Source organism: Argopecten irradians, chromosome 14 (genome assembly GCF_041381155.1).
Source record: "Argopecten irradians isolate NY chromosome 14, Ai_NY, whole genome shotgun sequence".
Taxonomy (NCBI): Eukaryota; Metazoa; Mollusca; class Bivalvia; order Pectinida; family Pectinidae; genus Argopecten; species Argopecten irradians.
The window spans coordinates 771928-799768 of NC_091147.1; the positions used below are offsets into that span (position 1 = coordinate 771928).

Below are 27841 nucleotides of genomic sequence, written 5' to 3' on the forward strand. Positions count from 1 at the left end.
ACAGTTTGTGGGATATCAATGATATGATAGTGTGACTGGGAATGTATGACAGATTTACTACTGGAGAGACCACCTAAGGGAGAAGAACGTAGGTATTCGTTATTTACAGCCCTTGATGGTTGTCATGGTAAATTAATGTTACAGTTTGTGGGATATCAATGATATGATGATAGGTGACTGGGAATGTATGACAGATTTACTACTGGAGGAACCACCTAAGGGAGTAGAACGTAGGTATTCATTATTTACAGCCCTTGATGGTTGTCATGGTAAATTAATGTTACAGTTTGTGGGATATCAATAATATGATGTGGTGACTGGGAATGTATGACAGATTTACTACTGGAGGAACCACCTAAGGGAGTACAACGTAGGTATTCATTATTTACAGCCCTTGATGGTTGTCATGGTAATGTTACAGTTTGTGGGATATCAATAATATGATAGGTGACTGGGAATGTATGACAGATTTACTACTGGAGAGACCACCTAAGGGAGTACAACGTAGGTATTCATTATTTACAGCCCTTGATGGTCGTCATGGTAATGTTACAGTTTGTGGGATATCAATAATATGATGCGTGACTGGAAATGTATGACAGATTCACTACTGGAGGAACAACCTAAGGGAGTAGAACGTAGATATTTGTTATTTACAGCCCTTGATGGTTGTCATGGTAATGTTACAGCTTGTGGGATATCAATAATATGATGTGTGACTGGGAATGTATGACAGATTTACTACTGGAGGAACCACCTAAGGGAGTAGAACGTAGGTATTCATTATTTACAAGCCCTTGATGGTTGTCATGGTAAATTAATGTTACAGCCATATATAAACCTGCCATAGATTTAAACTAGAAACAGGGAATATGTGTTGATTGCAACACTTACTGTAAGCTTGTTCACAGCTCTTGATGGTTGTCATGGTAATGTTACAGTTTTTGTTTTGCCTGCAACGCAAGGGCGACACTTGGGAATCAATATGTCGGCGTCCGGGAAACGGTTTCCATGCGATAACTTAAATATTTATTGTCTGATACAGCCCTTGACGACCGACAGGAGACAAGTCTCATAGAGATCATGGTATGTTGTGTAAAACAGGCCGCTTACAGGAGAATCCCCCGTGGGACGGTGTGGGCCCTAACAGAAAGGTAAGGGAGAAAAACAACAGGTTGAACTTGAATATAAAGATTGATTATAGAAACTTGAATACAGTTGAATAAGATAAATCAAAAATTCAAAGAATTTTTTTGTCATCTCACTTAAGATTTTGATAAAAAATAAGTATATTATTTATAATTTCGAAACATATTTAACTTATTCATCTAAGTCCAGTTATTATGTTTCAAAATTCATATTAATAAAGTGTATATTGTTTTGTCTGTCCCTGGGGGTCGTCTGACTTTACACAGGTTTGACTGATTAACCAGGTTTATGAGGGACTGTAGTAACAATCCTAGAGGATAACAATTATAGAGACTTTTGAATACAGTAACTTAAATTATTTATTAGTTAACAGCCAAGAGGGTAAACAATTATAGAGACTTTTGAATACAGTAACTTTAATTACTTGACAGTTAACAGCCAAAGAGCGGGTAACAATTATAGAGACTTTTGAATACAGCAACTTTAATTACTTGACAGTTAACAGCCAAAGAGGGTAACAATTATAGAGACTTTTGAATACAGCAACTTAAATTATTTATTAAGTTAACAGCACAAAGTTGGGTTAACAATTATAGAGACTTTTTGAATACAGCAACTTAATTTATTTAACACGTTAACAATGCCCAAAGGGTCGGGGTAACAATTTATAGAGGACTTTTGAAGACAGCTACTGTAATTTACTTGACAGTTAACAGCCATAAGAGCCGGGTAACAATTATAGAGACTTTTGAATACAGTCAACTTTAATTATCTTTGACAGTTAACAGCCAAAGAGGGTAACAATTATAGAGACTTTTGAATACAGTAACTTGATATACTTGACAGTTAACAGCCAAAGAGGGGTAACAATTATAGAGACTTTTGAATACAGTAAACTTAAATTACTTGAGACAGTTAACAGCCAAGAGGGTAACACTATTATAGAGACTTTTGAATACAGCCAACTTTTTATGTACTTGACAGTTAACAGCCAAAGAGGGGTAACAGGTATAATTATAGAGACTTTTTGAATACGAGCAACTTTAATTACTTGACAGTTAACAGCCAAAGGGTTGGGGTAACAATTATAGAGACTTTTGAATACAGTAACTTTAATTACTTGACAGTTAACAGCCAAAGAGGGTAACAATTATAGAGACTTTTGAATACAGCAACTTAAATTATTTATTAGTTAACAGCCAAAGGGGGTAACAATTATAGAGACTTTTGAATACAGCAACTTAAATTACTTCACAGTTAACAGCCAAAGGGGGTAACAATTATAGAGACTTTTGAATACAGCAACTTTAATTACTTGACAGTTAACAGCCAAAGAGGGTAACAATTATAGAGACTTTTGAATACAGCAACTTTAATTACTTTACAGTTAACAGCCAAAGAGGGTAAAACAATTATAGAGACTTTTGAATACTCATCAACTTTTAATTACTTGACAGTTAACAGCCAAAGAGGGTAACAATTATAGAGACTTTTGAATACAGCAACTTAAATTTGATTATTAGGTTTAACAATTATAGAGACTTTTGAATACAGAATTACTTTTAACAGCCAAAGTGGGGGTAACAATTATAGAGACTTTTGAATACTCAGTGACTTTAATTACTTGACAGTTAACAGCCAAAGAGGGTAACAATTATAGAGACTTGTGAATACAGTAAACTTATTATACTTGACAGTTAACAGCCAAAGAGGGTAACAATTTTAGAGACTTTTTGAATACAGAGCAACTTATATTACTTGACAGTTAACAGCCAAAGAGGGTAACAATTATAGAGACTTTTGAAATACAGTAACTTTAATAAATTACTGCCACAGTTAACAGCCTCAAAGAGGGTTGGTGGGGGTAACAATTATAGAGACTTTTGAATACAGCAACTTTTAATTACTTGACAGTTAACAGCCAAGAAAGAGGGTAACAATTATAGAGACTTTTGAAAATACAGCAGACTTTAATTACTTTACGAGTTAACAGCCAAAGGTGAGCGTGAAGGGTAACAATTATAGAGGACTTTTGAACACAGCAACTTTAATTACATTTAACAGTTAACAGCCCAAAGGGGATGGTAACAATTTATAGAGACTTTTGAATACAGGCAACTTTTATATTACTTGACAGTTAACAGCCAAAGGTAAGGAGGTAACAATTATAGAGACTTTTGAATACAAGTGACTTTAATTACTTTACAGTTAACAGCCAAAGAGGGTAACAATTATAGAGACTTTTGAATACAGCAACTTTAATTACTTGGACAGTTAACAGCCAAAAGTGGGGTAACAATTATAGAGACTTTTGTTTACAGCAACTTTAAATTACTTTATCAGTTAACAGCGCCAAAGAGGGTAACAATTATAGAGACTTTTGAAAATACAGCAACTTTAAATTATTTATTAGTTAACAGGCCAAAGGGGGTAACAAATTATAGTAGACTTTTGAATACAGCAACTTAAATTACTTTGACAAGTTGGTTATGTGTCAGCCAAAGATGGGTAACAAATATAGAGACTTTTTAAAGTAATTTTTAATCACTTTGACAGTTAAACCAGCCAAAGAGGGTAACAATTATAGAGACTTTTGAATACAGTCCAATAACTTTAAATTACTTGTACAGTTAACAGCCCAAAGAGGGGTAACAATTATTGAGACTTTTGAATACAGTGACATTTTAATTACTGTAGACAGTTAACAGCCATGCCAAGAGATTGGTAACAATTTATTGAAGGGAGGAGACTTTTGACTAGTTACAGCAAACTTTAATTACTTGACAGTTAACAGCCAAAGACTTGGTAACAGCAAAGAAACAATTATAGAGACTTTTGAATACAGCAACTTTAATTACTTGACAGTTAACAGTCACCAAAGAGGGTAACAATTATAGAGACTTTTGAATACAGCAACTTTTATTACTTTACAGTTAACAGCCAAAGGGTGGTAACACAATTATAGAGACTTTTGAATACAGCAACTTAAATTACTTGACAGTTAACAGCCAAAGAGGGTAACAATTATAGAGACATTTAAATACTCAGCATATTTAATTATCTATTGACATGTGTAAAGCCAAAGAGGGTAACAATTATAGAGACTTTTGAATACAGATACAACTTTCAATTACTTGACAGTTAACAGCCAAAGAGTGGGTAACAATTATAGACTTTTGAATACAGCAACTTTAATTTTGACAGTTAACAGCCAAAGAGGGTAACAATTATAGAGACTTTTGAATACAGCAACTTTAATTACTTGACAGTTAACAGCCAAAGAGGGTAACAATTATAGAGACTTTTGAATACAGTCAACTTTAATTACTTGACAGTTTAACAGCCAAAGAGGGTAACAATTATAGAGACTTTTATACAGCGAACTTTTAATTACTTGAAGTTAACACAAGAGGTAACAAATATAGAGACTTTTGAATACAGCAACATTAATTATTTACTTGACAGTTAACAGCCAAAGAGGGTAACAATTATAGAGACTTTTGAATACAGCAACTTATAATTACTTGACAGAGTTAACAGCCAAAGAGGGTAACAATTATAGAGACTTTTGAATACAGTAACTTTAATTACTTGACAGTTAACAGCCAAAGGAGGGTAACAATTATAGAGACTTTTGAATACAGTAACTTTTAATTATTTATTAGTTAACAGCCAAAGAGGGTAACAATTATAGAGACTTTTGAATACAGTAACTTTAATTACTTGACAGTTAACAGCCAAAGAGGGTAACAATTATAGAGACTTTTGAATACAGCAACTTTAATTACTTGACAGTTAACAGCCAAAGAGGGTAACAATTATAGAGACTTTTGAATACAGCAACTTTAATTACTTAAAGTTAACAGCCAAAAGAGGGTAACAATTATAGCAACTTTAATTACTTGACAGTTAACAGCCAAAGGGGGTAACAATTATAGAGACTTTTGAATACAGCAACTTAAATTACTTCACAGTTAACAGCCAAAGGGGGTAACAATTATAGAGACTTTTGAATACAGCAACTTTAATTACTTGACAGTTAACAGCCAAAGAGGGTAACAATTATAGAGACTTTTGAATACAGTGACTTTAATTACTTGACAGTTAACAGCCAAAGAGGGTAACAATTATAGAGACTTTTGAATACAGTAACTTATATACTTGACAGTTTAACAGCCAAAGAGGGTAACAATTATAGAGACTTTTGAATACAGCAACTTTAATTACTTGACAGTTAACAGCCAAAGAGGGTAACAATTATAGAGACTTTTGAATACAGCAACTTTAATTACTTGACAGTTAACAGCCAAAGAGGGTAACAATTATAGAGACTTTTGAATACAGCAACTTAAATTATTTACAGTTAACAGCCAAAGGGGGTAACAATTATAGAGACTTTTGAATACAGCAACTTAAATTACTTCACAGTTAACAGCCAAAGGGGGTAACAATTATAGAGACTTTTGAATACAGCAACTTTAATTACTTGACAGTTAACAGCCAAAGAGGGTAACAATTATAGAGACTTTTGAATACAGCAACTTTAATTACTTGACAGTTAACAGCCAAAGAGGGTAACAATTATAGAGACTTTTGAATACAGCAACTTTAATTACTTGACAGTTAACAGCCAAAGAGGGTAACAATTATAGAGACTTTTGAATACAGCAACTTAAATTACTTCACAGTTAACAGCCAAAGGGGGTAACAATTATAGAGACTTTTGAATACAGCAACTTTAATTACTTGACAGTTAACAGCCAAAGAGGGTAACAATTATAGAGACTTTTGAATACAGTGACTTTAATTACTTTACAGTTAACAGCCAAAGGGGGTAACAATTATAGAGACTTTTGAATACAGCAACTTTAATTACTTGACAGTTAACAGCCAAAGAGGGTAACAATTATAGAGACTTTTGAATACAGCAACTTAAATTATTTATTAGTTAACAGCCAAAGGGGGTAACAATTATAGAGACTTTTGAATACAGCAACTTAAATTACTTCACAGTTAACAGCCAAAGAGGGTAACAATTATAGAGACTTTTGAATACAGCAACTTTAATTACTTGACAGTTAACAGCCAAAGGGGGTAACAATTATAGAGACTTTTGAATACAGCAACTTTAATTACTTGACAGTTAACAGCCAAAGAGGGTAACAATTATAGAGACTTTTGAATACAGCAACTTTAATTTACTTGACAGTTAACAGCCAAAGAGGGTAACAATTATAGAGACTTTTGAATACAGCAACTTTAATTACTTGACAGTTAACAGCCAAAGAGGGTAACAATTATAGAGACTTTTGAATACAGCAACTTATATTACTTCACAGTTAACAGCCAAAGGGGGTAACAATTATAGAGACTTTTGAATACAGTAATTTAAATTACTTGACAGTTAACAGCCAAAGAGGGTAACAATTATAGAGACTTTTGAATACAGTAACTTTAATTACTTGACAGTTAACAGCCAAAGAGGGTAACAATTATAGAGACTTTTGAATACAGCAACTTTTATTACTTGACAGTTTAACAGCCAAAGAGGGTAACAATTATAGAGACTTTTGAATACAGCAACTTAAATTACTTGACAGTTAACAGCCAAAGAGGGTAACAATTATAGAGACTTTTGAATACAGCAACTTAATTACTTGACAGTTAACAGCCAAAGAGGGTAACAATTATAGAGACTTTTAATACAGCAACTTTAATTACTTGACAGTTAACAGCCAAAGAGGGTAACAATTATAGAGACTTTTTAAAGTAATTTTAATCACTTGACAGTTAACAGCCAAAGAGGGTAACAATTATAGAGACTTTTGAATACAGCAACTTTAATTACTTGACAGTTAACAGCCAAAGAGGGTAACAATTATAGAGACTTTTGAATACAGCAACTTTAATTACTTGACAGTTAACAGCCAAAGAGGGTAACAATTATAGAGACTTTTGAATACAGCAACTTTAATTACTTGACAGTTAACAGCCAAAGGGGGTAACAATTATAGAGACTTTTGAATACAGCAACTTTAATTACTTGACAGTTAACAGCCAAAGAGGGTAACAATTATAGAGACTTTTGAACTTAATTACTTGACAGTTAACAGCCAAAGAGGGTAACTTAAATTACTTGACAGTTAACAGCCAAAGGGGTAACAATTATAGAGACTTTTGAATACAGCAACTTTAATTACTTGACAGTTAACAGCCAAAGGGGGTAACAATTATAGAGACTTTTGAATACAGCAACTTTAATTACTTGACAGTTAACAGCCAAAGGGGTAACAATTATAGAGACTTTTGAATACATAGACTTTAATACTTAATTACTTGACAGTTAACAGCCAAAGGGGGTAACAATTATAGAGACTTTTGAATACAGCAACTTTAATTACTTGACAGTTAACAGCCAAAGAGGGTAACAATTATAGAGACTTTTGAATACAGCAACTTTAATTACTTGACAGTTAACAGCCAAAGGGGGTAACAATTATAGAGACTTTTGAATACAGCAACTTTAATTACTTGACAGTTAACAGCCAAAGAGGGTAACAATTATAGAGACTTTTGAATACAGCAACTTTAATTACTTGACAGTTAACAGCCAAAGAGGGTAACAATTATAGAGACTTTTAAAGTAATTTTAATCACTTGACAGTTAACAGCCAAAGAGGGTAACAATTATAGAGACTTTTGAATACAGTAACTTATATACTTGACAGTTAACAGCCAAAGGGGGTAACAATTATAGAGACTTTTGAATACAGCAACTTTAAATTACTTGACAGTTAACAGCCAAAGAGGGTAACAATTATAGAGACTTTTGAATACAGTGACTTTAATTACTTGACAGTTAACAGCCAAAGAGGGTAACAATTATAGAGACTTTTGAATACAGCAACTTAATTACTTCACAGTTAACAGCCAAAGGGGGTAACAATTATAGAGACTTTTGAATACAGCAACTTTAATTACTTGACAGTTAACAGCCAAAGAGGGTAACAATTATAGAGACTTTTGAATACAGCAACTTTAATTACTTGACAGTTAACAGCCAAAGAGGGTAACAATTATAGAGACTTTTGAATACAGCAACTTTAATTACTTGACAGTTAACAGCCAAAGAGGGTAACAACAATTATAGAGACTTTTGAATACAGCAACTTTAATTACTTGACAGTTAACAGCCAAAGAGGGTAACAATTATAGAGACTTTTGAATACAGCAACTTTAATTACTTGACAGTTAACAGCCAAAGAGGGTAACAATATATACTTTTGAATACAGAACTAATTACTTGACAGTTAACAGCCAGGGTAACAATTATAGAGACTTTTTAATTACTTGACAGTTAACAGCCAAAGAGGGTAACAATTATAGAGACTTTTGAATACAGCAACTTAAATTACTTGACAGTTAACAGCCAAAGGGGGTAACAATTATAGAGACTTTTGAATACAGCAACTTTAATTACTTGACAGTTAACAGCCAAAGAGGGTAACAATTATAGAGACTTTTGAATACAGCAACTTTAATTACTTGACAGTTAACAGCCAAAGAGGGTAACAATTATAGAGACTTTTGAATACAGTAACTTTAATTACTTGACAGTTAACAGCCAAAGGGGGTAACAATTATAGAGACTTTTGAATACAGCAACTTTAATTACTTGACAGTTAACAGCCAAAGAGGGTAACAATTATAGAGACTTTTGAATACAGCAACTTTAATTACTTGACAGTTAACAGCCAAAGAGGGTAACAATTATAGAGACTTTTGAATACAGCAACTTAAATTATTTATTAGTTAACAGCCAAAGGGGGTAACAATTATAGAGACTTTTGAATACAGCAACTTAAATTATTTATTAGTTAACAGCCAAAGAGGGTAACAATTATAGAGACTTTTGAATACAGTGACTTTAATTACTTGACAGTTAACAGCCAAAGAGGGTAACAATTATAGAGACTTTTGAATACAGTAACTTTAATTACTTGACAGTTAACAGCCAAAGAGGGTAACAATTATAGAGACTTTTGAATACAGCAACTTAAATTACTTCACAGTTAACAGCCAAAGGGGGTAACAATTATAGAGACTTTTGAATACAGCAACTTAAATTACTTGACAGTTAACAGCCAAAGAGGGTAACAATTATAGAGACTTTTGAATACAGTAACTTTAATTACTTGACAGTTAACAGCCAAAGAGGGTAACAATTATAGAGACTTTTGAATACAGTAACTTTAATTACTTGACAGTTAACAGCCAAAGAGGGTAACAATTATAGAGACTTTTGAATACAGCAACTTTAATTACTTGACAGTTAACAGCCAAAGAGGGTAACAATTATAGAGACTTTTGAATACAGCAACTTTAATTACTTGACAGTTAACAGCCAAAGAGGGTAACAATTATAGAGACTTTTGAATACAGCAACTTAAATTATTTATTAGTTAACAGCCAAAGGGGGTAACAATTATAGAGACTTTTGAATACAGCAACTTAAATTACTTGACAGTTAACAGCCAAAGAGGGTAACAATTATAGAGACTTTTGAATACAGCAACTTAAATTACTTGACAGTTAACAGCCAAAGAGGGTAACAATTATAGAGACTTTTGAATACAGTAATTTAATTACTTGACAGTTAACAGCCAAAGAGGGTAACAATTATAGAGACTTTTGAATACAGTGACTTTAATTACTTGACAGTTAACAGCCAAAGAGGGTAACAATTATAGAGACTTTTAATAAGCAACTTTAATTACTTGACAGTTAACAGCCAAAGAGGGTAACAATTATAGAGACTTTTGAATACAGCAACTTTAATTACTTGACAGTTAACAGCCAAAGAGGGTAACAATTATAGAGACTTTTGAATACAGTAACTTTAATTACTTGACAGTTAACAGCCAAAGAGGGTAACAATTATAGAGACTTTTGAATACAGTAACTTATATACTTGACAGTTAACAGCCAAAGAGGGTAACAATTATAGAGACTTTTGAATACAGCAACTTTAATTACTTGACAGTTAACAGCCAAAGAGGGTAACAATTATAGAGACTTTTGAATACAGCAACTTAAATTACTTGACAGTTAACAGCCAAAGAGGGTAACAATTATAGAGACTTTTAAAGTAATTTTAATCACTTGACAGTTAACAGCCAAAGAGGGTAACAATTATAGAGACTTTTGAATACAGTGACTTTAATTACTTGACAGTTAACAGCCAAAGAGGGTAACAATTATAGAGACTTTTGAATACAGTAACTTTAATTACTTGACAGTTAACAGCCAAAGAGGGTAACAATTATAGAGACTTTTGAATACAGCAACTTTAATTACTTGACAGTTAACAGCCAAAGAGGGTAACAATTATAGAGACTTTTGAATGCAGTGACTTTAATTATTTAATAGTTAACAGCCAAAGAGGGTAAGCAGGTAATGGAGGACAAAACTCGCCTGACAGAACACTTCATTGCCACACTACCACAGCTACTGCTCAAGGTCAGTGTAAAGCTTGTGATGTTTGATAGCCTTGATTACTGCAATTGGAACTCCTCAGATGTAAATGTCGTACAGTGATCCTGGATGTGACACAAGGTCATCCATTTTGAAATTAAGGAACTATTTTCATAACAGCTGACCCAACCCCTCAAAAGTCAGTGATTTTTCTCCTTATATAACTGGGGTTAGAAAACGAACCCATTCGCCATGCCAACCCCCCCCCCCCCCTATATTTTTCCCAATTACAATGAAAAATTTCCAAATCAAACTGCTGAGACAAAAAAAAAACTGTCCTGATAAAAGATTGTTTTGTTGATACAATACAGGTCCATGTAAAAACAGCATGTTACATCAAATAACACAGTTATACAATATGTAATTACCTATAACACCTTGTTCAGTAATGGGTAACTTTTCCTAAAACTCCTCTTTTCGCGATTAAAAATTCCCAATTTGTTTCAAAACATTTTTCCCCAAAATACCCTGAAAAATCACTGAAAGTGTCAGTTCATTGATGCTGTGTGTTGTCTGGCTTGATGAAGAAATTTTTACATTCAATTTTTTAAAATACGACTATAGATGTACAACATTTCAATAACTATTCATCTTCTTATGCACAGTTAGGGCACAATTACGTTTATGTTTGAATTTGTTACATATTCTTACACCTATCACATAAGAGGTAATGTTTTACATCCGAGGAGTTCCGATTGCGATTACTATGCAAAGGAAAACAAATCATTTTTAAAAACAGTTTCATATATTGTATAGCCAGGTAATTTTGTGATTTCGACCTTAAACTAGAAAATTAACTTATAGTGAAGCAAAATGTCATAATTTGGCTTGAAGTGTTTATATAATTCAATCGTTCAACTTGAGACCATTGCGATGTCCTTGAAATTGTAAAAATACATTCTTGCGAAATTGACCGATCACCAGGAAGTATGAAGCCACACCTCATGTTTGACATGTTTCCATTCAATGTCGGAGCAAACATCATTGCTTCTAATGTGCCATTCTGATGACCATATAACTGTCCTTTTTAAAAGGCACTAAGTTATGAAACAAAAAAAAGCCTAGGGTCGCCTAATTATAGGGAGGTAATGAAATTATAACTATGTATTAGCTTGTATTTAAAGTTTTGATATAAAATTTGATGGAAATGATGAATTTGTTTTTGATATTGTGATAATGATTTTACAGTACCTGATGGACCCTGAGAAGGTGGCTAATCTTTTAACGATCCCGCAGTACTTCAATCTGGAGATCTACACTGCTAGTCGACAGGAGAAGGTATAGATTTTCAGACACCATGTAGAGTATAGTTGGGCAAAGGAAGGTTAAAGTTGTAAAAGCAAAGGAAGGTTTAAGTGGGTAAAAATGGTGTTAATATATCCAGTATGATTTCTTATGAAGTAGAAAAAATCAAATTTCCCATCAAAATAGCTCTGCTTGTTGATATTGACTACATTGAGTAGTTATTTTATAGGAATCATGAAATGTCTTCCCGACTGGCTATGTCATTTAGTAGTTATTTTATAGGAATCATGAAATGTCTTCCCGACTGGCTATGTCATTGAGTAGTTATTTTATAGGAATCCTAAAATGTCTTTCCGACTGGCTATGTCTGTGGTTACATTTCCACGCAGTCTCGCTTTCAAAGAGTTATGTTTAGAACTTTGCTAAATTTACACGGGGCTTTTCCATAATTTCAGTGGTCAAAACTGGACAATGTCGGCAGAACTTGAGCGTTGCTTTGATATGTAAGGACTTTTGGAAGGCCAATTAATACAATTAGACTGGTTTTTATTTGCCTAACAATTCACTTTAATATTATCTGTGATAGATTCATTTGTTTTTGAAGGAGTATAAGATCTTTGAAAATCATTTCTATCCCTCTGTTACAGGTTTTAGAATTGTCCTCAAAACAGCGCATATATTTTGTATGTTAGAACTATTTTTCCATTGAGTCATTGAATGGCTTAATCATGATGTAGTTCATATTTTTATCAACCTTTGTGTTGTAGAATCTAGAGTTGACGTTACGATACCTACACGAGGTTGTGGAAAAACACACAGACACAGAGGTTAGTATGGGTTCTTAATTTTGTCGAAAAAGACCTTAGTTGTATCAGTTTGTGACAGGCCTACTTTGTACAGATCATATTGCCATTTCATAAATATCTTACGACACAGGTAATAAAGACGTCATAGTCAAAATATGACGTCACATCACACAATTGTTTCGGTAGACGTAAATGTCAAATCTGAGCTTAGTTTCGCCACTTTTATAAAAAAAAAATGCAAGTTTTGCTTTAATATTTCCATAAATACTAGTTATGTGAAGAAATTGTGTGGCTACATCAAATGATTGAAGTTGTTATGTAATTTGATATGCCTACCACCCATAAGATCTGGTGACTCGAGTGTATCAGGGCCTGTATATACATGTTTTGTTAAAACCATTGTAGGTACTGGAGGCTAGCTCCAAGTGTTATGAATGCCTGTGTAATGAGGACTACGCTATTGCTGGGAAGTGTGATGTAGCCAGAAAAACACTTATCGACTCCCTGGTCGCCAAGTTTAAGGAAGCCATGCAAGACTTCTTTGCTGAGGTAAAATCACTTCAATCAATATGTAGTACTACAAGAAACAGTAAAATGAGGTCGGGTAGGTGTAATGGAAAACATAGAGTTCTACCTAACTTAGCTTTGTTTCATTTCTCATTTTGAAAGCGAGATAAAGCTTGATGTATAAAAATGTGAAGGATAATTTTGTGTAAACTTGATATATCAAGATGTGAAGGATAATTTTGTGTAAACTTGATATATCAAGATGTGAAGGATAATTTTGTGTAAACTTGATATATCAAGATGTGAAGGGTAATTTTGTGTAAACTTGATATATAAAGATGTGAAGGATAATTTTGTGTAAACTTGATATATAAAGATGTGAAGGGTAATTTTGTGTAAACTTGATATATAAAGATGTGAAGGATAATTTTGTGTAAACTTGATATATAAAGATGTGAAGGATAACTTTTGTGTAAGCTTGATATATAAAAATGTGAAGGATAATTTTGTTGTAAACTTGTGATGTATAAAGATGTGAAGGATAATTTTGAGTAAACTTGATGTATAAAGATGTGAAGAATAATTTTGAGTAAACTTGATATATAAAGATGTGAAGGATAATTTTGTGTAAACTTGATATATAAAAATGTGAAGGATAATTTTGAGTAAACTTGATGTATAAAGATGTGAATGATAATTTGAGTAAGCTTGATGTATAAAAATGTGAAGGATAATTTTGAGTAAGCTTGATATTTAAAGATGTGAAGGATAATTTTGAGTAAAACTGATATATGAAGAAGTGAAAGATAATTTTGAGAAATTTTGCTTATTATAAGTAATGGACGATGATTAAGATTTGCCTGTGATATATTTCAGGGTGAGGAGCCGGATGAGGATGAAATGTTTGCACTAGTTGCCTGTCTTAAACGGATTTACGCCTTTTATAGGTAAAACTAAATTGCCTTTCCATTGATATTGAATGATAATATATAAACAGTCTCAATCAGCAAATTACGAAGGCAGTATTTCTGGTCGAATGAATTCCTTAAAATTATGAAGGCTGTATTTCTGGTCGAATGAATTCCTTAAAATTACGAAGGCTGTATTTCTTGTCAAATGAATTCCTTAAAATTACGAAGGCTGTATTTCTGGTCGAATGAATTCCTTAAAATTACGAAGGCCGTATTTCTGGTCGATTGAATTCCTTAAAATTACGAAGGCCGTATTTCTTGTCAAATGAATTCCTTAAAATTACGAAGGCCGTATTTCTAGTAGAATGAATTCCTTAAAATTACGAAGGCCGTATTTCTGGTAGAATGAATTCCTTAAAATTATGAAGGCCGTATTTCTGGTCGAATGAATTCCTTAAAATTACGAAGGCCGTCTTTCTTGTCAAATGAATTCCTTAAAATTATGAAGGCCGTATTTCTGGTAGAATGAATTCCTTAAAATTATGAAGGCTGTATTTCTGGTAGAATGAATTCCTTAAAATTATGAAGGCCGTATTTCTGGTAGAATGAATTCCTTAAAATTATGAAGGCCGTATTTCTGGTAGAATGAATTCCTTAAAATTACGAAGGCCGTATTTCTGGTAGAATGAATTCCTTAAAATTATGAAGGCCGTATTTCTGGTAGAATGAATTCCTTAAAATTATGAAGGCTGTATTTCTGGTAGAATGAATTGCTTAAAATTATGAAGGCCGTATTTCTGGTAGAATGAATTCCTTAAAATTATGAAGGCCGTATTTCTGGTAGAATGAATTCCTTAAAATTATGAAGGCCGTATTTCTGGTAGAATGAATTCCTTAAAATTACGAAGGCCGTATTTCTTGTCAAATGAATTCCTTAAAATTACGAAGGCCGTATTTCTGGTAGAATGAATTCCTTAAAATTACGAAGGCCGTATTTCTTGTCAAATGAATTCCTTAAAATTACGAAGGCCGTATTTCTAGTAGAATGAATTCCTTAAAATTACGAAGGCCGTATTTCTTGTCAAATGAATTCCTTAAAATACGAAGGCCGTATTTCTGGTCGAATGAATTCCTTAAAATTATGAAGGCTGTATTTCTGGTAGAATGAATTCCTTAAAATTATGAAGGCTGTATTTCTGGTAGAATGAATTCCTTAAAATTATGAAGGCCGTATTTCTGGTAGAATGAATTCCTTAAAATTACGAAGGCCGTATTTCTGGTAGAATGAATTCCTTAAAATTATGAAGGCCGTATTTCTGGTAGAATGAATTCCTTAAAATTATGAAGGCCGTATTTCTGGTCAAATGAATTCCTCAAAATTACAAAGGCTGTATTTCTGGTCAAATGAATCCCTCACAAATTATGAAGGCAGTATTTCTGGTCAAATGAATCCCTCACAAATTATGAAGGCAGTATTTCTGGTCAAGTGAATCCCTCACAAATTACAAAGGCTGTTTTTCTGGTCAGGATTAGAAGTAAATTAAGTGGTTGTATGAAGGTAATTTATTGATGATTAAGTTTAACAATAATCTATTTCAGTTGTCACAATTTAACAAGTTGGAATCTCTGGGATGACCTGTTTCACATCATCAAAGCTGGCAATGACAACCAGTTAGCTATTCCTGAAGAGGTAAGGAGATTCAAATCAGCCTAAGAATTAGTTTGTTTTGGAGTATTTTCCTTTTTAAGTTAAATTCTAACAGTTTACAACAAAGCAAGTTTTTGACTGTATTTTACTTTTTACCTTGATGTTTTCACACCTTGTGTGCTGCTATAAGAAACAATGTGTGGAATATTGACAGAATTTTACATAATTTGGTGTACAATTAGTGTTGGGAATTGGTTGAAATTTTATGATCCATCATCAGTTTCGTGTAACCAATCAATGATTGATTAAAATCAATTGTATTTGACTGCGTACGTTTTCCAGGAAAATTGTACAAACTTTCTTCTATAGGCTCACGTGTTCCATGTTCCCAGGTCTCTTATGTTTTCACAAATAAAATCATACTCCTCTGAACGTTTACATTACTACATAGTGCTTATGTGCTCTTCAATTCGTTTGACGCTTGGTATTTGAAGTGATATGAGCAACAACACAAACAAGCGATTGATTTATATTGTAGCTTCTATGACATTTCTCGCATGTTTTACTGACCGGCTAATTATACACTCTCGTTTCCCATGATATTGGGCAATTCCGACAAGCTCGATTACAATTTCTTAATCAATTAATTGGTCAAACACCCCAAACCAACGATGCTCGATGAACTCGATTAATCAAGACACACCTCTATGTACAATTAAGTTGACATGTGTTACAATAAGAAACAATACGTGGAATTTTGACAGAATTAAGTAGACATTATGTGGAAGATTTAATGTTAAAAATAAGAACTTATATTTATATTTTTGTTTGATCAGATAATCAGTAAAGCGATCTCGTCATGTAGTATGGCTATACTGTGGTACCTCCAGGCTTTAGATACCAGTAACCCTGATAAGGTAAGTCCTGGGCCATACCGTGGTACCTCCAGGCTTTAGATACCAGTAACCTGATAAGGTGAGTCTCAGGCCATACTGTGGTACCTCCAGGCTTTAGATACCAGTAACCTGATAAGGTGAGTCTCTGGCCATACTGTGGTACCTCCAGGCTTTAGATACCAGTAACCCTGATATGGTGAGTCTCCGGCCATACTGTGGTACCTCCAGGCTTTAGATACCAGTAACCTGATAAGGTGAGTCTCTAGCCATACTGTGGTACCTCCAGGCTTTAGATACCAGTAACCCTGATATGGTGAGTCTCCGGCCATACTGTGGTACCTCCAGGCTTTAGATACCAGTAACCCTGATAAGGTGAGTCTCGGGCCATACTGTGGTACCCTCCAGGCTTTAGATACCAGTAACCCTGATAAGGTGAGTCTCTGGCCATACTGTGGTACCTCCAGGCTTTAGATACCAGTAACCCTGATAAGGTGAGTCTCGGGCCATACTGTGGTACCTCCAGGCTTTAGATACCAGTAACCCTGATAAGGTGAGTCTCAGGCCATACTGTGGTACCTCCAGGCTTTAGATACCAGTAACCTGATAAGGTAAGTCTCAGGCCATACTGCGGTACCTCCAGGCTTTAGATACCAGTAACCCTGATAAGGTAAGTCCTGGGCCATACTGTGGTACCTCCAGGCTTCAGATACCAGTAAACCTGATAAGGTGAGTCTCTGACCATACTGTGATACCTCCAGGCTTTAGATACCAGTAACCCTGATAAGGTGAGTCTCTGGCCATACTGTGGTACCTCCAGGCTTTAGATACCAGTAACCCTGATAAGGTGAGTCTCCGGCCATACTGTGGTACCTCCAGGCTTTAGATACCAGTAACCCTGATAAGGTGAGTCTCCGGCCATACTGTGGTACCTCCAGGCTTTAGATACCAGTAACCCTGATAAGGTGAGTCTCAGGCCATACTGTGGTACCTCCAGGCTTTAGATACCAGTAACCCTGATAAGGTGAGTCTCTGGCCATACTGTGGTACCTCCAGGCTTTAGATACCAGTAACCCTGATAAGGTGAGTCTCTGGCCATACTGTGGTACCTCCAGGCTTTAGATACCAGTAACCTGATAAGGTGAGTCTCCGGCCATACTGTGGTACCTCCAGGCTTTAGATACCAGTAACCCTGATAAGGTGAGTCTCGGGCCATACTGTGGTACCTCCAGGCTTTAGATACCAGTAACCCTGATAAGGTGAGTCTCGGGCCATACTGTGGTACCTCCAGGCTTTAGATACCAGTAACCCTGATAAGGTGAGTCTCGGGCCATACTGTGGTACCTCCAGGCTTTAGATACCAGTAACCCTGATAAGGTGAGTCTCTGGCCATACTGTGGTACCTCCAGGCTTTAGATACCAGTAACCTGATAAGGTGAGTCTCGGGCCATACTGTGGTACCTCCAGGCTTTAGATACCAGTAACCCTGATAAGGTGAGTCTCGGGCCATACTGTGGTACCTCCAGGCTTTAGATACCAGTAACCCTGATAAGGTGAGTCTCTGGCCATACTGTGATACCTCCAGGCTTTAGATACCAGTAACCCTGATAAGGTGAGTCTCGGGCCATACTGTGGTACCTCCAGGCTTTAGATACCAGTAACCCTGATAAGGTGAGTCTCAGGCCATACTGTGGTACCTCCAGGCTTTAGATACCAGTAACCCTGATAAGGTGAGTCTCAGGCCATACTGTGGTACCTCCAGGCTTTAGATACCAGTAACCCTGATAAGGTGAGTCTCAGGCCATACTGTGGTACCTCCAGGCTTTAGATACCAGTAACCTGATAAGGTGAGTCTCAGGCCATACTGTGGTACCTCCAGGCTTTAGATACCAGTAACCCTGATAGGTGAGTCTCGGGCCATACTGTGGTACCTCCAGGCTTTAGATACCAGTAAACCTGATAAGGTGAGTCTCAGGCCATACTGTGGTACCTCCAGGCTATAGATACCAGTAACCCTGATAAGGTGAGTCTCTGGCCATACTTTGGTACCTCCAGGCTTTAGATACCAGTAACCTGATAAGGTGAGTCTCAGGCCATACTGTGGTACCTCCAGGCTATAGATACCAGTAACCCTGATAAGGTGAGTCTCAGGCCATACTGTGGTACCTCCAGGCTTTAGATACCAGTAACCCTGATAAGGTGAGTCTCTGGCCATACTGTGGTACATCCAGGCTTTAGATACCAGTAACCCTGATAAGGTGAGTCTCAGGCCATACTGTGGTACCTCCAGGCTTTAGATACCAGTAACCCTGATAAGGTGAGTCTCAGGCCATACTGTGGTACCTCCAGGCTTTAGATACCAGTAACCCTGATAAGGTGAGTCTCTGGCCATACTGTGGTACCTCCAGGCTTTAGATACCAGTAAACCTGATAAGGTGAGTCTCAGGCCATACTGTGGTACCTCCAGGCTATAGATACCAGTAACCCTGATAAGGTGAGTCTCCGGCCATACTGTGGTACCTCCAGGCTTTAGATACCAGTAACCCTGATAAGGTGAGTCTCTGGCCATACTGTGGTACCTCCAGGCTTTAGATACCAGTAACCTGATAAGGTGAGTCTCAGGCCATACTGTGGTACCTCCAGGCTTTAGATACCAGTAACCCTGATAAGGTGAGTCTCTGGCCATACTGTGGTACCTCCAGGCTTTAGATACCAGTAACCCTGATAAGGTGAGTCTCCGGCCATACTGTGGTACCTCCAGGCTTTAGATACCAGTAACCTGATAAGGTGAGTCTCTGGCCATACTGTGGTACCTCCAGGCTTTAGATACCAGTAAACCTGATAAGGTGAGTCTCAGGCCATACTGTGGTACCTCCAGGCTATAGATACCAGTAACCCTGATAAGGTGAGTCTCAGGCCATACTGTGGTACCTCCAGGCTTTAGATACCAGTAACCCTGATAAGGTGAGTCTCTGGCCATACTGTGGTACCTCCAGGCTTTAGATACCAGTAACCTGATAAGGTGAGTCTCCAGCCATACTGTGGTACCTCCAGGCTTTAGATACCAGTAACCCTGATAAGGTGAGTCTCTGACCATACTGTGGTACCTCCAGGCTTTAGATACCAGTAACCCTGATAAGGTGAGTCTCCGGCCATACTGTGGTACCTCCAGGCTTTAGATACCAGTAACCTGATAAGGTGAGTCTCAGGCCATACTGTGGTACCTCCAGGCTTTAGATACCAGTAACCCTGATAAGGTGAGTCTCTGGCCATACTGTGGTACCTCCAGGCTTTAGATACCAGTAAACCTGATAAGGTGAGTCTCAGGCCATACTGTGGTACCTCCAGGCTATAGATACCAGTAACCCTGATAAGGTGAGTCTCCGGCCATACTGTGGTACCTCCAGGCTTTAGATACCAGTAACCCTGATAAGGTGAGTCTCCGGCCATACTGTGGTACCTCCAGGCTTTAGATACCAGTAACCTGATAAGGTGAGTCTCCAGCCATACTGTGGTACCTCCAGGCTTTAGATACCAGTAACCTGATAAGGTGAGTCTCCGGCCATACTGTGGTACCTCCAGGCTTTAGATACCAGTAACCCTGATAAGGTGAGTCTCCGGCCATACTGTGGTACCTCCAGGCTTTAGATACCAGTAACCCTGATAAGGTGAGTCTCTGGCCATACTGTGGTACCTCCAGGCTTTAGATACCAGTAACCTGATAAGGTGAGTCTCGGGCCATACTGTGGTACCTCCAGGCTTTAGATACCAGTAACCCTGATAAGGTGAGTCTCCGGCCATACTGTGGTACCTCCAGGCTTTAGATACCAGTAACCCTGATAAGGTGAGTCTCCGGCCATACTGTGGTACCTCCAGGCTTTAGATACCAGTAACCCTGATAAGGTGAGTCTCTGACCATATTGTGGTACCTTCAGGCTTTAGATACCAGTAACCCTGATAAGGTGAGTCTCCGGCCATACTGTGGTACCTCCAGGCTTTAGATACCAGTAAACCTGATAAGGTGAGTCTCGGGCCATACTGTGGTACCTCCAGGCTTTAGATACCAGTAACCCTGATAAGGTGAGTCTCGGGCCCTACCGTGGTACATCCAGGCTTTAGATACCAGTAACCCTGATAAGGTGAGTCTCTGGCCATACTGTGGTACCTCCAGGCTTTAGATACCAGTAACCCTGATAAGGTGAGTCTCAGGCCCTACTGTGGTACATCCAGACTTTAGATACCAGTAACCCTGATAAGGTGAAATGTATGTATTTGACTGAAGGTGAAATGTATGTATTTGACTGAAGGTGAAATGTATGTATTTGGCTGAAGGTGAAATGTATGTATTTGGCTGAAGGTGAAATGTATATATTTGGCTGAAGGTGAAATGTATGTATTTGGACATCAAGACCATTTTATTATCAATCATATCTTTTTACTGGCTTTGTCAGTACTGACTTGTGTGCTTATTACAGAATCGTATGAGGATGCTGAGAAAGAGATTAGAAGAGCTGATGAGACACTGTCACGAGCTCATGTTCCACCAACAGGACAAAGTCACAGAAGAGGTGAGTTTGGAACAGTTTAGTAAAGTTTGCTACCCTTCTGTATTTCCAGACTTTCTAAGCTTTATTCTATAATCAACCTAAAACAGAGAAAGTCTAATGTTATTGTTAAAATTGTAACATTTATACCACAATACAATGAATGTCAATCCATATTGTTGTTTTATGGCCTAAAAAACCTTTATTGTTGTAGAGTTACATCATGATTTGTGACCTATGACCTTTATTGTTGTAGAGTTACATCATGATTTGTGACCTCTGACCTTTATTGTTGTAGAGTTACATCATGATTTGTGACCTATGACCGTCACTGTTGTAGAGTTACATCATGATTTGTGACCTATGACCTTTATTGTTGTAGAGTTACATCATGATTTGTGACCTATGACCGTCACTGTTGTAGAGTTACATCATGATTTGTGACCTATGACCTTTATTGTTGTAGAGTTACATCATGATTTGTGACCTATGACCTTTATTGTTGTAGAGTTACATCATGATTTGTGACCTATGACCTTTATTGTTGTAGAGTTACATCATGATTTGTGACCTATGACCTTTATTGTTGTAGAGTTACATCATGATTTGTGACCTATGACCTTTATTGTTGTAGAGTTACATCATGTTTGTGACCTCTGAACTTTATTGTTGTAGAGTTACACCATGATTTATGACCTCTGAACTTTATTGTTGTAGAGTTACATCATGATTTGTGACCTCTGAACTTTATTGTTGTAGAGTTACATCATGATTTGTGACCTCTGAACTTTATTGTTGTAAATTTACATCATGATTTGTGACCTATGACCTTTATTGTTGTAGAGTTACATCATGATTTGTGACCTATGACCTTTATTGTTGTAGAGTTACATTATGATTTGTGACCTCTGAACATTATTTTTGTAGAGTTACATCATGATTTGTGACCTATGACCTTTATTGTGGTAGAGTTACATCATGATTTGTGACCTATGACCTTTATTGTTGGAGAGTTACATCATGATTTGTGACCTATGACCTTCACTGTTGTAAAGTTACATCATGATTTGTGACCTATGACCTTCACTGTTATAAAGTTACATCATAATTTGTGACCTATGACCTTTATTGTTTTAGAGTTACATCATGATTTGTGACCTATGACCTTTATTGTTAGAGCGTTACATCACGATTTGTGACCTATGACCTTCACTGTTGTAAAGTTACATCATGATTTGTGACCTCTGAACTTTATTGTTGTAGAGTTACGTCACAATTTGTGACCAATGACATTTGTGTTGTAGAGTTACATCACGATTTGTGACCTCTGAACTTTATTGTTGTAGAGTTACATCACGATTTGTGACCTATGAACTTTATTGTTGGAGAGTTACATCATGATTTGTGACCTATGACCTTCACTGTTGTAAAGTTACATCATGATTTGTGACCTCTGAACTTTATTGTTGTAGAGTTACATCATGATTTGTGACCTCTGAACTTTATTGTTGTAGAGTTACATCATGATTTGTGACCTATGACCTTTATTGTTGTAGAGTTGCATCATGATTTGTGACCTATGACCTTTATTGTTGTAGAGTTACATCATGATTTGTGACCTCTGAACTTTATTGTTGTAGAGTTACATCATGATTTGTGACCTATGACCTTTATTGTTGTAGAGTTACATCATGATTTGTGACCTATGACCTTTATTGTTGGAGAGTTACATCATGATTTGTGACCTATGACCTTCACTGTTGTAAAGTTATATCATGATTTGTGACCTATGACCTTCACTGTTGTAAAGTTACATCATGATTTGTGACCTATGACCTTTATTGTTGTAGAGTTACATCACGATTTGTGACCTATGACCTTTTTGTTGTAGAGTTACATCACGATTTGTGACCTATGACCTTTTTGTTGTAGAGTTACATCACGATTTGTGACCTATGACCTTTATTGTTTTAGAGTTACATCATGATTTGTGACCTATGACCTTCACTGTTGTAGAGTTACATCATGATTTGTGACCTATGACCTTCACTGTTGTAAAGTTACATCATGATTTGTGACCTATGACCTTTATTGTTGTAGAGTTACATCATGATTTGTGACCTATGACCTTTTTGTTGTAGAGTTACATCATGATTTGTGACCTATGACCTTTTTGTTGTAGAGTTACATCACGATTTGTGACCTATGATCTTTTTGTTGTAGAGTTACATCACAATTTGTGACTTCTGAACTTTATTGTTGTAGAGTAACATGATTTGTGACCTATGACCTTTATTGTTGTAGAGTTACATCATGATTTGTGACCTATGAACTTTATTGTTGTAAAGTAACATCATGATTTGTGACCTATGACCTTTATTGTTGTAAAGTAACATCATGATTTGTGACCTATGACCTTTATTGTTGTAGAGTTACATCACAATTTGTGACCTGTTGATTGTGTTCAGTAAACACCTTGGAGACAATGGTGTGATGAAACCGCTAGTGTTCGAGCCCGACAAGACACTACAGACCCAACTCAGCAACTTTCTTACAGAGAAAGTATTTGTGGAGGACGAAGATGGTAATTTATTTATTGTTTGTTTGTTTTTTAAATCTAAGAAAATAACTGTTTACAGACAAACATAATTAAGAAAATTAAGTAATGAAGAGAAAGTCCAAAACCAAAATGAGTTTTGAAGAAAGAAAATTTAGGATTTAATTATATAACTAATGTTTTCTTTAACTTTTAACAAAATCAGTATTGATTCCTGAGTATTTAAAACAATGTTATTATTGAAGCTAGCATATGAAACTTGAAAATAGCTTGTTCATGGCATATTTAGTAAACAAAAGTTTATAACTACAGATGATGTGGATGAGAATGTTAAGATCGAGGAGCTACACAAGCGACGTAACTTCCTTGCCTGTTTCTGTAAACTGGTCGTATACAACATAGTCAGCATCCGGGTGGCAGCGGACATGTTTAAACATTACATGAAGGTAAATATGAGGTTAATAAGTACAAAACATTACATGAAAGTTAACATGAGCTGGTCAATAAGTATAAAACATTACATGAAAGTTAACATGAGCTGGTCAATAAGTATAAAACATTACATGAAAGTTAACATGAGCTGGTCAATAAGTATAAAACATTACATGAAAGTTAACATGAGCTGGTCAATAAGTATAAAACATTACATGAAGTTAACATGATGAGCTGGTCAATAAGTATAAACATTACATGAAAGTTAACATGAGCTGGTCAATAAGTAAAAAACATTACATGAAAGTTAACATGAGCTGTCAATAAATACAAAACATTACATGAAAGTTAACATGAGCTGGTTAATAAGTATAAAACATTACATGAAAGTTAACATGGGCTGGTCAATAAGTATAAAATATTTCATGAAGTTAACATGAGCTGGTCAATAAGTACATAACATTATGTGAAAGTTAACATGAGCTGGTCAATAAGTACAAAACATTACATGAACGTTAATCATGAGCTGGGTCAATTAAGTATAATAAAACTTTATATGAAAGTTAACATGAGCTGGTCAATAAGTATAAAACATTACATGAAAGTTAACATGAGCTGGTCAATAAGTATAAAACCTTATGTTAACATGACTGGTCAATAAGTACATTATATGAAAGTTAACATGATCCAATAAGTACTAAAACATTATATTGAAAAGTTAAACATGATGTCAATAAGTATAAAACATTACATGAAAGTTTAACATGAGCTGGTCAATAAGTATAAAAACATTACATGAAAGTTAACATGAGCTGGTCAATAAGTAGTACAAAACATTACATGAAAGTTAACATGAGCTGGTCAATAAGTATAAAACATTACATGAAAGTTAACATGAGCTGGTCAATAAGTATAAAACATTACATGAAAGTTAACATGAGCTGGTCAATAAGTATGAAACATTACATGAAAGTTAACATGAGCTGGTCAATAAGTATAAAACATTACATGAAAGTTAACATGAGCTGGTCAATAAAGTACAAAACATTACATGAAAGTTAACATGAGCTGGTCAATAAGTATACAAAACATTACATGAAGTTAACATGAGCTGGTCAATAAGTATAAAACATTACATGAAAGTTAACATGAGCTGGTCAATAAGTATAAAACATTACATGAAAGTTAACATGAGCTGGTCAATAAGTATAAAACATTACATGAAAGTTAACATGAGCTGGTCAATAAGTACAAAACATTATGTGAAAGTTAACATGAGCTGGTCAATAAGTACAAAACATTACATGAAAGTTAACATGAGCTGGTCAATAAGTATTGAAAATTAAACATTACATGAAAGTTAACATGAGCTGGTCAATAAGTACAAAACATTACATGAAAGTTAACATGAGCTGGTCAATAAGTACAAAACATTACATGAAAGTTAACATGAGCTGGTCAATAAGTACAAAACATTACATGAAAGTTAACATGAGCTGGTCAATAAGTATAAAACATTACATGAAAGTTAACATGAGCTGGTCAATAAGTATAAAACATTACATGAAAGTTAACATGAGCTGGTCAATAAGTATAAAACATTACATGAAAGTTAACATGAGCTGGTCAATAAGTACAAAACATTATGTGAAAGTTAACATGAGCTGGTCAATTAGTACAAAACATTATGTGAAAGTTAACATGAGCTGGTCAATAAGTACAAAACATTATGTGAAAGTTAACATGAGCTGGTCAATAAGTATTGAACATTATGTGAAAGTTAACATGAGCTGGTCAATAAGTACAAAACATTACATGAAAGTTAACATGAGCTGGTCAATAAGTATTAAACATTACATGAAAGTTAACATGAGCTGGTCAATAAGTATAAAACATAACATAAAAGTTAACATGAGCTGGTCAATAAGTACAAAACATTATGTGAAAGTTAACATGAGCTGGTCAATAAGTACAAAACATTATGTGAAAGTTAACATGAGCTGGTCAATAAGTATAAAACATTACATGAAAGTTAACATGAGCTGGTCAATAAGTACAAAACATTATGTGAAAGTTAACATGAGCTGGTCAATAAGTACAAACATAAACATTACATGAAAGTTAACATGAGCTGGTCAATAAGTACCAAAACATTACATGAAAGTTAACATGAGCTGGTCAATAAGTATACAAAACATTACATGAAAGTTAACATGAGCTGGTCAATAAGTACAAAACATTACATGAAAGTTAACATGAGCTGGTCAATTAAGTACAAAAACATTACATGAAAGTTAACATGAGCTGGTCAATTAAGTACAAAAACATTATGTGAAAAGTTAACATGAGCTGGTCAATAAGTACAAAACATTATGTGAAAGTTAACAATGAGCTGGTCAATAAGTATTGAACATTATATGAAAGTTAACATGAGCTGGTCAATAAGTACAAAACATTACATGAAAGTTAACATGAGCTGGTCAATAAGTATAAAACATAACATAAAAGTTAACATGAGCTGGTCAATAAGTATTAAATATTACATGAAAGTTAACATGAGCTGGTCAATAAGTACAAAACATTATGTGAAAGTTAACATGAGCTGGTCAATAAGTACAAAACATTACATGAAAGTTAACATGAGCTGGTCAATAAGTACAAAACATTACATGAAAGTTAACATGAGCTGGTCAATAAGTACAAAACATTATGTGAAAGTTAACATGAGCTGGTCAATAAGTAGAAAACATAACATAAAAGTTAACATGAGCTGGTCAATAAGTATTAAACATCACATGAAAGTTAACATGAGCTGGTCAATAAGTACAAAACATTATGTGAAAGTTAACATGAGCTGGTCAATAAGTATTAAGTATTATATAAAGGTAGACATGACATAAATAAGTATAAAACATTTTATTTATACCATCAGCTTCATGTTGTTAAAGCAACAGAACTTTGAATAATTGTGGAAAAGTTGTAAGAAACTATTTTGTTTCAACTTTTGATATGGATTGATTCTGAAATAAGGTATTTCATTAGTGCATGATAATATTAAGATAAGTTGTCATGTTTTCAGGAAATCTGTTAGTGATCAAAGAATGTATACGTGTATATAAGGCGGTAAAAAGAATATTCTGTTTTTAATTTTTTGATGGTGTGAATGTGTTTATCTCATGTTTTAGTTCTACAATGATTATGGTGATATCATCAAAGCCACATTGGCCAAAGCGAGGGAAATCAACAAAGTGACCACAGCTAAAACTCTAGCTCTAAGTCTGACACAGGTAGGTCATCTCTAGAGTTCTAAAACTCTAACTCTAAGTCTGACACAGGTAGGTCATCTCTAGAGTTCTAAAACTCTAGCTCTAAGTCTGACACAGGTAGGTCATCTCTAGAGTTCTAAAACTCTAGCTCTAAGTCTGACACAGGTAGGTCATCTCTAGAGTTCTAAAACTCTAACTCTAAGTCTGACACAGGTAGGTCATCTCTAGAGTTCTAAAACTCTAGCTCTAAGTCTGACACAGGTAGGTCATCTCTAGAGTTCTAAAACTCTAACTCTAAGTCTGACACAGGTAGGTCATATCTAGAGTTCTAAAACTCTAGCTGGCTAAG

At 35.2% G+C, this 27841-nt stretch overlaps 1 protein-coding gene across 2 annotated transcripts; it reads left to right on the forward strand.

Annotated features, from left to right (window-relative positions):
- On the forward strand, positions 1–27543 carry LOC138307647 (cohesin subunit SA-2-like). Of its 2 annotated transcripts, none has more exons than XM_069248464.1 (13): positions 1–88; positions 1046–1154; positions 10579–10668; positions 11872–11961; positions 12696–12755; positions 13140–13283; positions 14118–14188; positions 15752–15842; positions 16637–16717; positions 21169–21261; positions 23668–23821; positions 24107–24240; positions 27412–27543. In XM_069248464.1, exons 2-13 carry the CDS (start codon positions 1089–1091, stop codon positions 27526–27528), a joined length of 1191 nt encoding a protein of 396 aa, XP_069104565.1. In that variant the 5' UTR covers positions 1–88; positions 1046–1088; the 3' UTR covers positions 27529–27543. The 2 variants fall into 2 exon arrangements, with proteins under 2 accessions (XP_069104565.1, XP_069104564.1); XM_069248463.1 differs by lacking the exon at positions 1–88 and adding an exon at positions 555–772.
- The last annotated feature ends 298 nt before the right edge of the window (positions 27544–27841 follow it).